Below are 11398 nucleotides of genomic sequence, written 5' to 3'. Positions count from 1 at the left end.
TATAATAAGAAAGTCGACTCTCAAAGAAGAAAACCACTCTGACGGCTGAGACCTTGAACACTGGATTTCTGCTAGTTATAAACTCTTGCACACAGTGGTTCTGAATGGAAATCACTGGCACGATCTTAATGATAGAGGCTTGAACTGCTGACTTAAGCCTCCACGTAATGACTACTTTAAGTACATTTATTACCTCTTTTCAAGTGCTTTTTTTTTTCCTTTCTTTTTTTCTTTCAGATAGAAGAGTTGTATTTTACTCTGCCAATAACTTTAAGTGAAATTCATTTGAATACATAAAAGTCAAGTTATGCCCCTCTGCTTTATGCTGCGAGATATCAGGAATATAATCAGATGTTTCTTTAAAGCTCTGGAAAGTTATCTAATACCCATCATAGGAAGAAGTTATTATGACAAAACTCTTACATCATTTAAAATGCATCAAAAATACATTCAATATTTTGTTTCTGGTTTATATACACTTTAAATCTTTCCATGTTCTGCACAGGACTGTATAGTTTATGTACAAATGCAAAATTGGTGTGTTTTTCTTCATCTATTTACAGATTCTCCCACGAAATAAGGTTGCTCTTTCACTCCTCCCTCACCTCCAGCAAAACAACCCCACAAATCCTTCACTTTTGATCCCGCCCTCGTGACAAACCAGCAGCAGCTCTTCCTTCCATCCATTCCCACCTGGGTCTCGATTTCACTTTGGAGCTGAGATGAAACTGTTTGCAGCAAAGAGATGTATGAGACTTTGCTTTTACATTTTCCTCCCTCATCAGCATGGAGATAAGATGCAAAGTGACATCCCAAAGGGGCACTTTTAGGGTATTTATATAAATAAGTCTCACTCTCCTATTTACTTATTATTTTTCCTTGGAAACTGCAGAGTTTGGATCCCTTTTGCTTGTTTTTCGAGGCACTGGCACTTAATTCTTGTGGCTGCAGCTCTGGGCACTCTTTGAGGGGATGTTTCTGAGATCAGACTGTCCAACTCTTTGGGGGAAGAAACGCTGATTTTTGTTAAAAATCAAACCAGATCACCCTTACACGCCTGTTATTCAGAAAGCCAAAAGCTGCGGAAAACCTAAAGCGACGACTTTAAGCACCTGCAGGAGAGTTTTCTCTATTTGAGTTGGCAGCTTTCCTCCCCCTCCAAAACAAACGCATTGCGGGGAGCAAGAAACGACACCTCCGCGCACGACGCTGTGCATCAGACCTCAAAATGTGCAGAGCAGAAACAGGGCAGGAACTGGAGCCCCGCGTTATTTCTCCAGTGCAGTCTAGTCAGGTTAGTCCTATACGCATAGGAAGTCACCAAATCTTTCCAGGAGATGAATCTGTCTGAGGTAATCTGTGCATCGTCTAAAATTTAATCAACTAAAACCCCTCATTCCACGCGACAGAGCTCAGCCCTTCCCTCCCTCAGCTTGCCTTCCCCAGCAGGCATAGACGCCTCTGCTTTAGAAACAGATTGGGGAATAAAAAACATATATTTATAGGGAGAAAGATGCATTTTTCACAGTATATTTTATTTTTTCCTGCAGTTGGGTTGTACGTGCTAAGAGGTACATCGGATCAGAACGGGTGTCTGCAGACACCTTGAGAGCAGCAGGTTCTCCCGCATCGCTGCCGGGCATCATTGATACCGCGCTCTATTGCGATACCAAAAAAGGGTTCTCCAAAACACGAAAAAAAAAGAAAAAAAAAGAAAAAAACAAGATGAAATAAAAACAAATCAAAAAAACACAGGAGGAACGAGTGGCTCATACGTGACAGGTCACCTACACATGCACACAAAAAAAAGACGCAGTTACTTCGGTTTGGAAAAAGCTGCTACATGGCTTAAGGTCAACGGCCCTTCCCTTTGCGCCCCTCAACCTGCTGTTTTTCTATGTAATCGTGCCGAAGAGCCCTCGTTAGACACCCACGCGTCAGGACCCCCAGGGAAAGTCCCAATGCGACCAGGCAGCAATTGCAGTCCTCGACGGGCACCTTAACCCAGCACTGGCCCCAGCACCACAACTGTTCCCAGGCCGCCTGCTTCAACATCTACCATAGTCTAACCAGAAGTGGGAATATCCAGAATTCCTCATGTAAAATCCAAACTTGTGGCCAAATGAAGCTGCTCTGCTTGCCTTCTTTAAGAAAAAATATATATACATATATATTTTTTTTCTGGATGCTTAGATGATTTGGTACCTGGAGTGTTGCTCTCTACACCCTGCAAGGAGATGGAGGAAGTTTTATTGCTGAAGAGCAGCACCTCTGAGCCCTGGTGCAGCCTCGGTCTCGTCCAGAAGAATGGCCCGAGGGCAAGGGAAAGAGGTTGAGCAGGCAGAGAAACTAGGAAGAAATATCATGTAGCAGGCCTGGAACACAAACTGCTTCTGTTAAGAGGGCTGGTGAAACCAGGAGTTTACTTACGAGATGCTGAACCTCAGTTCCATTTTCCCTCCAGATATTTCCACCTGGCTGAGTATTTCTCTGGTCAGGAAAATGTCATTTTCCCCTGATTGCACGTGATGTATTACAAAGAGCACAGACTGCCTTGGGTGACTACATACATGTATTTTTAAATGAACATAATTACGTAAAAAAGAAATGTGTAGTAGTCTCCTCACTCCCTAGATCTGTTCAAGTCTAGGCACTTGTGGGTGGTGTACTCCAAGTAGGTTAAGACTATGTAAACACTGAGTCCTTCACAAGCAACATTCAGCTTCTACAGGAATTACGTTTGGTCTGAGCAGCGCGCAACATCCGCCTTAGCATCACCCTAACTTCTACCCGCCTGACGTCCTGGATAATGCCTGCGGAAAAAATGTATCCGGAAAAGAGATCCATTTAAATAATGTTGAAAATAAACATATACGTTAAATGAAAACAAAGGATGAAGATGTTTTGAAGATTAATAGTAGTGTTTATGTGCTGAGAGCTGACACCTGTAAACACTGCATCTTTTTTTTTTTTTGTACAATTTGATAAATACAGAAACTACAAAGCACTTTCCATGTATAAACCTGAGTGTCATTCATATTGGACTACTGTTCTATTTACACTGACCATGAAATGAGGTGATCGGATGTTACTGGGCCTGCAATAAAATTATTTCACTTTAAACTTGAAGAAAACAAAGGAGCAATCTGAAGCCACGTGTCAGTAAAACTTAAGTGGAGCAGTCGTCAAAGCCAACTATCACGTAGATGAGAGAAAAGGTTGGGTTCAAGGAAGTTGTGTTTCTCCGAGTGCTTCTAGTCACTTGTGACACAACTTGAAAAACTTCCTCCTCCTCGGCGTTACGGTTCCATTTTGTTTAAAACACTACACAGTTTCTGATGTCCATGCATCAAATACAGGTTCCTGGCTGTGCAGGGGGCTGCTGTTTCCGATTTCGTATTGCACCCGATTTCTCTTTGTAGGCAATTGGCATCTGTTGTGAAATGTCCACCAGTGCACTGGCCACTGCAAGACCTGGAGCAACAAAAAGAAATGGTCATGGAAGCAAACACCAAGTCACCAAATGAGTCGCTCTTATAAACCAAGCAAACAAGAAAAGCATTTTGGTTTAGAGGTTAAGCTCTAGAAGCTTCTAAATACTGTGTGTTCTGCTGAAAGCAAGCACAGTAAAAAAAAAATGCTGGAAATAAAAGCTAGAAGAATGAAGGGACATGAAACTCCTGATCTTAAAGCGAGGAGTCTTTATCTGCACCAGTAGATGTGCTAGAATAAATCCCACAGGCACCTGTGCATGGAGGTTTCACTGTGCTTTCCAGACATCCATATCTCCTCCTGGTGCATCCACAGGCAAACCACCATGGCCATATGGGATGTGATTCAGCACAAGCAAAGCACCCGGTCTCAAACTCAACGAATGCTCTTTTAGGACCTCCTGCTCCAGTGACACCAGAAACTGCCCAGGAATTGATGTCTCTCTACAAGAGAGGTTCGGTGAGAAGGAGATGGGAACAGGGGAGATCTTAGGCCAGAGACAGAAAACAACTGTCTGGAGCTACTAAGAACAGGGCACGGGTGCTTTGAAACAACTGGATCTCTCTCCATGCATGGAGCCAGGAATATGGTGGGAGACAAGTTACTTTTATGCATGTCCCTTGAGAACTCTTGTCCATATCAGGTCCCAGTCGTAACAAACCGCATTCCAGACGCCACTCTCTGAGGTGGAAGGAGGAGCACAGAAATCAGCAGGGAGCCAAGCGAGGCCTCGCTCCTCACCTGACTGTCCGGGCGGTGGGATTCCCCCCAGTCCCCGGGGCAGCCGCACGAACACGGACAGCACGGCAGCTTTGTTGCCAAAGCAGGGCTCCAGCGCGATGGGCTTTGGTACCGTCTGCAGCGAGGGAAGGAAAAGAGAGGGACGAGCGTGAGACAACGTGCGACCCCCTCCCCTCCTCTCCGTCTTCATCATCTTCTGATTGCACAAGCTCCCGGGCACGAAGCACGTTCCTGCGCTTGGCGAGCGCCCAGCACGCAGCTAGCACAGCTAAAACAAACGTTATCAACAAGCAAACCCAAGCCATCATTAAAAAAGAAAAAAAAAATTTTTTTGCTTAACAAAATATCTCTAGCCGAACACGGCTCACGTTTCCCCCAAAACGCAGAAATGCAGCTTGATCTAAATAGAGTGATTGAGTTTCTACCTCCAAATGCAGTGTCTCACAGGTATTGGTAGGTCTGACCACTGCGATGGGACAGCCTGATTTCCATTTCAGTTTTTATACTCCATTTCAGATGACGTGTGTTGACAACTATAAAGATACATGGGGCAGCCAGGCACCTTGCCCTCCAGGAGATCAGGCCCGGCTGATCTTCAGTGCCCAACACAATGACCCCCCTGCCCCAATGCATTCCTTATAGCAAACATCTTATTTGAATGACCTGCAGTAAATTGCAAGATAAAATAAAAAAGAGGCAACATGCTTGAGGCCTTCCAGAACTCAACAGCGCAGCATGGAAATGAAGAAGAAAGGTATGGAAACCCGTTCCCTGCTCAATAATTTTGAGGGGGATATCCCATCTCTCTGCTGCAGGGAGAGACATTCTGGCTTCTCTCTCACATAAGCAAAACAGCTGAGAAAAAACTACTTTATCCGACACACTCAGTGCTTTCTAATTTCTTGTTGATTATGGACAAACTGTACTCTGGTATTAATGAAGTAATTATTTCCTTTTTCATTAGGCATCAAATTGTGCTACTGTACACGGAACGGGAACTCAATGTAATCCAAAACAGGGAAAAGAGGAACAGGAGTCAAACAAACACAATTAAATGACTGCTGCTCAATAAAGAAATAAAGAGATGACAGCGAGTAAAATGAAACTTAAAGCTATTTCCATATCTCACATTTACCATAATGATTGCAACAGCGATTTGTTAGGCTGTGCAAGGTAGATAAATCCACACTCTACGGACTATAACCATAAAGCTGCAGCCTGCCTTGTTTATGATTGCAGCTTTCTCCATCTCCTCTCCACCCCCAGCAAAGGCAGCGACCTCAAAGTTGTTCCTTTCCCGGGAAGCAACCAAGCATGTCCTTGTGCCATAGCCCAGGCGGTGGCTCAAGTACTGGGGGTAATGGGGAAGCAACCACAAAAATCCCCTGCAGGCTGGGAGGATGTGCTGAGCTTTACAAAGCCTATTTCCATTCAGAGCCAGCCAGCTATCTTGCTTACTGCCCTCTAATAAAACCAGGATTTGGCATGGACACAAGCCCTTCCTCTCATCCGCAGCAGGGACAAAAGGGAGCAAACACCGAGGGAATAAGACGGTGGCGTATCAGGGGAGAAAACAGCATGGAGGATGAGTCAGGGTGAGATTATCTCCTATAATCTCACTTTAATGTATTCTCTTTTAACTCCTCCTGGTTTAATGAAAATGCCTCTGCCGCTCTGCGACAGCCACTGGTCCCAGCCCTTTGCCAGCGCAGGTGACCGCACACAAAGATGCTCCCTTTCCAAAGCGCTTGCGTTTCTGCCCGTGTCACCTCCACGAGACCTTTCCGAGACTCGCTGGCCTCGACCCGCGCTGCTCCGAGAACCAGGAACTTTCTCCTAACCTACTTTCCTTTCCACCTCAATTTATTCAGCCAGCTCCTGCTGTTCTCTGCTTTCATCCTCTCCCTGGGCTATTCCCTACTCGACATTTCGGCCTTTGCTGGGCTTGTCCACATGAGCAAAGCTCTTAATTTCTTCTCTGCACAAAGGCTCCTCTGTCCAGGTCTCCCAGCGATCCCTCCCTGCTCTGGATGGCGGGTGAGCAGAGATGCTGCAGCAGCTCAAGCCTGGCCACGACCTCTGCAATGGCATCGAGAACTGTCCTTATTCCCCTGCATGTACTAAAAAGGTAAGAAAAAATAAAGCATGTTATACAGTTTATGGTTACCAAGCTGGAAGAGACTTGGAAAGTAATTTAGCTCATCTCTCAGCCCCAAGCAGGATCCTTTCTCCTCTGCACTTTGCAACTAATGAACCCTCAGCCTATAGCAGAAACACTCGTTATTGGCCCCTATGGGCATGATCTTTCATTTTCTGAGGGGTTTTTATTTTTATTTCATTACTCAAGGTCACATCTTTTCCTCCTCTCTACTCTCTTGATCACACCTGAGCCCATGAGGAACTCCTCGCTGTGTCACTGATGCTGAAGGAGTATCTCATATAACCAGGCAGGCAGCGCTGTCCCTAAATGAGGGGCAGCAGTGACCCGGCCACATGCAGCTACCTGCAGCTCAATGCTAGTTCACAGGGATGAACATGATCCTCACACTGCAGTGATTTTTCCCCCCCAAGCAGTTGTTCCACGGATGAGCAGAGGATGTAGCTCTGCAATTCCTCCCTTCTTCAATCTGTTCAGAAGGGCTGAGCTTTTGTTAAAATATATATATAAAAATAATGTTATTGCATGGAGGCCTTTGTTTCTATTAAGAAACCAAAGGAGGTGTATTTGCTTTACTGATCCAAAATCTGTCAGGCGGTTGCAGGTTCATTTGGGAGGCCCACACTAAGGACAAGATCATCTTGTTTTGGTTAATCCTGACCTTACATCTAGAAGGAGCAGGGGAAAGTGCTCTAGTGCCCAAAGACAACTGCAATTCACTGAGCTAAATCACAAGCTGGCACTGGAGCCCAGGGACAGTCTGGACATGGAGACAAACACCTGGATGCTTCAAAGAGCAACTTAAAGGACATCCTGACCGCATCTCACCTGCGCTGGGTAAAACCTGCAAGTTGGCCTTGACATGGGCCCAACACAGGTCTTGGCATGACCGACGCAGGTGCTATCACCATACACACATCAAAATGTCTAACTTTGGCTTCAGAATGGTTTTGTTTTATGGGGACACCCGAGAAGAGGTCGCGTCTCCTTTCCTTCCCCACCCTGGCAGGTCTTTGGCACGCTCTCCTTGCAGACCCGAGCTGCTTTTCCACGATTAGGGCCAGAGAGGTCTCGAGCCCAGGCCTTCTTGCTAGCAAATATCACTGCTTGTGCTTCAGCCTGGCAGCTGGCTTCTAATTGCCCACTTAAAAAAGAAATTACACAGATCTCCAAAGTTTGCAGCACCTTTCATCAGAGGGTTAAAACCAGCCGCTGCCAGGGACCTGCATGTGGAGTGTTTTGATAAACCCGCAGCTGAATTGCATAAGCAATTCCCTTTTATTGAAGGCTTAATGGCACAATAAAGTACACATTATTCAAATCTATGCAAATCAGGTGCCTCCCTCAGCCGCTTGGCACACGACCGCTGCTTTGCCTGGCCTCTAAATACCTGAATCCCACGCGGGGAGCGGGGACAGACGGAGCCCAGCTGCTGGACCACACATGGCAGCTAAAGGGACAAAAGGAGCCCAGCTCCTGTGCACGGGATCAGAAAAGCCCGTGAGAAAGGAGCCATGCCCTCGACAAGCAAAATAAGCTTATTTTGTCCACAAAAATGAGCGTGGAGGAACCAGGGGATTTGCAGCTCCCATCTGGTCTCCAGCAGGATGGAGGGCAGCCCTAGACCACTGCAGACACCTGTCTATCAGCCAGGCCCTTTGCCCTAAACTACTATTTGTCCTTAAAAGAAACGGTGCAAACTGGCTGGAATGAGTTTTGCACAGCTGGAAAACCTCAGCCTCTCTCCTGCAATGGACTTGCCTGCTCATCCGCGGCAGCAGAGCGGCCGTCAACGGGAACAGCGCTGAAAAACAACCCGAGGAGCCAGAGCAGAGCGAACGCCAGGCAAGGACCAAAAAACATCCCAGCAAAAAGCTCTCAGGCAGTTGCACACATTTATTTAAATATAGCCTTGCAGCGAGCAGCATGCACCATCAGCACGACCACGAGCCCTGCGTTAGGCACTGCTCGGAAGCCGTGAACACCCTCTTTTGGGATGAAAACATTAAAGTTAGTGTTTTATTAACTGCTGCCACAACCCGCTCTTCTCGGAGGCAGGGAAAAGTCCAGCAAATCTCCATAAACGTCTTTATTGGCCAAAAACAACCCTACAAAAGCCAGGCAATTTGGGTTGTTTATGAGTTTTGATATGTACTTAATATGTGGAAAGCTCAAATAATTAGAGAAGTTAAAAGCAGCAAGAGACCTATCAGGTCATCCAATTAGTCCGCCTCCCAGCAGTAGTATTTCCTACAAAAATAGCGCATTTCCCAGTACTTGGGGCTATTTCTAGGCGACGCAGGTGTGGCGGGATCCATCAGCTCCCTTGGGAGACAATTTTGCAGCCCAATGCACTTGACAATCAAGTTGCGTCGGGTGATGCGCAGCCTAAATGCTTCCCTTTTATTTCACCTAATTATTCCTATTTATGCAGTTTATATTCGTCTCTAAAGGTTAACAATATGCCACACAGAACTAATACCTAGAACGATAAATATTCTGTGCAATTAAAAAACCAATCCCACAACATCAATTTTACTTAGGCTCTACAATGCTTTGCACGACTATACTGCTTTTCAAAACATATATAAAAAAATAGTATACACACTTCCCCCCAACAAGAAAACAGTTCTGTGGTTTGATCAAATTACTCTTACATGGTTTTCAATTTCCAGCCAAGAAATTAAAATATAGCAAAAATATTATGGAGGGGGTGGAGGATGGGGAGAGGAAGCATATTATTTGAAACTGTTTAACTTCATTATTTGATTCCACTTTTTCAAATGACTTAACTGTGCAGAAAAAGGGCAAAATGCCACTTGCAAGTTTTTTAATTTGTGCCATTAACAGCTGACTGAACATTTATAAAATAAGTTACAAGCAATTTTCTATTAAAAAAAGAGAGTATTAAGTTTTAAAAATTGTATTGCCAGGGCAGTAAGTGTGTCATCCAAGATAGAGATGAATGAGCATCCTGCGATAATTTGCAGCAAAAGAGCCTAGATTAAAAATTTATATTTACATTGTCTGGGCTATCTAGCCTGGGACTGACATAGGGCTGGGAACAAATCAGCCGCTGTGTGGCCATGATGCCAGCTTGTTGTGCACCAAGGACTTAATAAAAATCATATTTGATCCCTTGGGTGATTTCTGAGAGTCTCCAGGTGCAAAGACCAGACCCATGACAGAGAGCGCGTGCACAAATCAACCCAATAAGGCGTTGGGTTTTCCAAATCCCAGCTGGAGCCCCACAGAAAAAGGATGGACAAGGCCATGTACCCATTGACAACCCTGGACAAAATAGATGAGGCAAAGGGTAGGAATTTATTTTGATTTTGGACAGGCGAAAAGGCAGATGCTTTTGGCTGGTCTTCTCAATCATTTAGCTGGTGCCAAACGTGCAAGTGAAGGAGGCAGTAGGGCAGTCAGATGAAGACTGCCTCACTAGACACACACAGTGACGACTCAGCATCAAGGAATGCAAATAGGTGCCCTAAAATATTTTTGAGAATCTCCTGGAATTATGAGTATTTCAATCAGAAAGACATCAATTTGCGCCCAGGGGAAAAAAGAGCTTAAACATGGCCCGCTCTGCTGGGGAGCTTTGCGCCGCTTCCTCTCCCTGCAGCAAATTGCTCCTTATCAGCCAAAATCACAGCCCATTCTGCGGAAAACTTGAGTCTTCAAATCTACGAGTAGTTAAATCTCTAGCCAATTACCAGCCAAATACTCCCCAAACATAAAGTGGCTTAACAAGCCCCTCAAGTGATCTCCAGATAGGCTCTTTCCACATATTTCCTATGCATGTGGAAGTGGCCAAAGTCTTCCCAAAGCACCTAGTTTTGTGGGAGGAAGGCAAAAACCCGCAGTGTGGGTTAAATGCAAATCATGCGTTAGGTGAGGGTTTCATCTGGTGTTTTTGCATCATGCCCTTTGCTATGGATTAGGACCAGCAGAATTAACCCCAAATGTAAGAGTGACGGGGGAGGACGTTCCTCCACTGTGGCCATCCTGACATCCGCTCGCCTGCAATGGGCTTCATTGACAAGCAGATGCGATTTTTTTCCAAAGGGGGAAAAAAACAGACATTGCTCTGAACATCTCAGGATTAACGCAAATAAAAGTTCCTAGAACTTTGTTAGAGGGTGCTAGAAAATCCAGAAATAATTTACTGGAAATTAAATTGCATTTCAGGAGGCAAACCATAACAGCTTTAAACAGCCTGCATTAGACAGCTCGGACAAAATAAAACCCACTTTTCTGGCCTGAAAGCTGCGTTTGACCTATCTGGAAGAAGTGTCACACCATATTATCATCGTTCAGCTTATGTTTAGTGATGGGTATGCCTACATCAACATGAGCTTTCAAGTAAAGTGGATTGGGATTGTAGAGGGCTACAGAAGTGGGTCTATTGGCTCATCTGATGGAGTAGTAATTGGTCAACAACATCTGAAGGGGACAGAAGAGTTGCCAAGCAGGATAACCAGAAAAAATTAACAGAGCCCTTGAAACTACCAGTTCCTTGGTCCTTAGTTGCTCTTCACTGACCTTCTCTCATTGCTTAAAAGCGTTCAGCAGGGTATTGGTCAGAACTACAGGCAAAAACGGAGATGAAATCACAGCGTGGAGGCAATGGAGTGGGATGATGCTCTTCTTCCTATGATCCCTCATGTCAGTGGTGTACCTACAGCCTCCCCAAATCTACCTTGCTTTGGCACAGGACCTCCAACTACTCACTCTTCTTCTCATTGCTGGTGGATGCAACTGCACTGAGACCTAACAGGAATTTTACAAGGGCTCTATTCAAAGGCCAAACCCAAGTAGATGGAGCGCAGACATCCGTGGGATCCCATATCCTCACTGGTGCAGCCTCCTGCTGCACAGAAGGGAGCTGTAGGCCTTGAGACCTCTTGAGAGCATTCACTCTATAACAAAACACACCAGTTGTCTAGGTAAGATGCTCTTCTGTTAATTTTCCTGCTACTCAAAGAATCAGCCAAACTGGTG

General features: G+C 45.2%; 1 protein-coding gene across 1 annotated transcript in view; it reads right to left on the bottom strand.

Annotated features, from left to right (window-relative positions):
• Nucleotides 1-2599: 2599 nt before the first annotated feature.
• Nucleotides 2600-11398, bottom strand: part of ATRN (attractin) — a 121874-nt gene continuing 113075 nt past the window's right edge. The window contains exons 28-29 of the mRNA XM_088524978.1: nucleotides 4234-4348; nucleotides 2600-3474 (exon numbers count right to left, since the gene is read on the bottom strand). Of these exons, the coding sequence (XP_088381104.1) occupies nucleotides 3350-3474; nucleotides 4234-4348 (240 nt within the window). The 3' untranslated portion in view covers nucleotides 2600-3349. The remainder of the gene's footprint in view (nucleotides 3475-4233; nucleotides 4349-11398) is intronic.

This window comes from Tinamus guttatus, unplaced genomic scaffold (genome assembly GCF_059628265.1).
Source record: "Tinamus guttatus ecotype Peru unplaced genomic scaffold, ASM5962826v1 Tinamus_guttatus_pri_ptg000218l, whole genome shotgun sequence".
NCBI classification, from domain to species: Eukaryota; Metazoa; Chordata; class Aves; order Tinamiformes; family Tinamidae; genus Tinamus; species Tinamus guttatus.
This window is presented reverse-complemented; position numbering and strand designations above follow the sequence as displayed.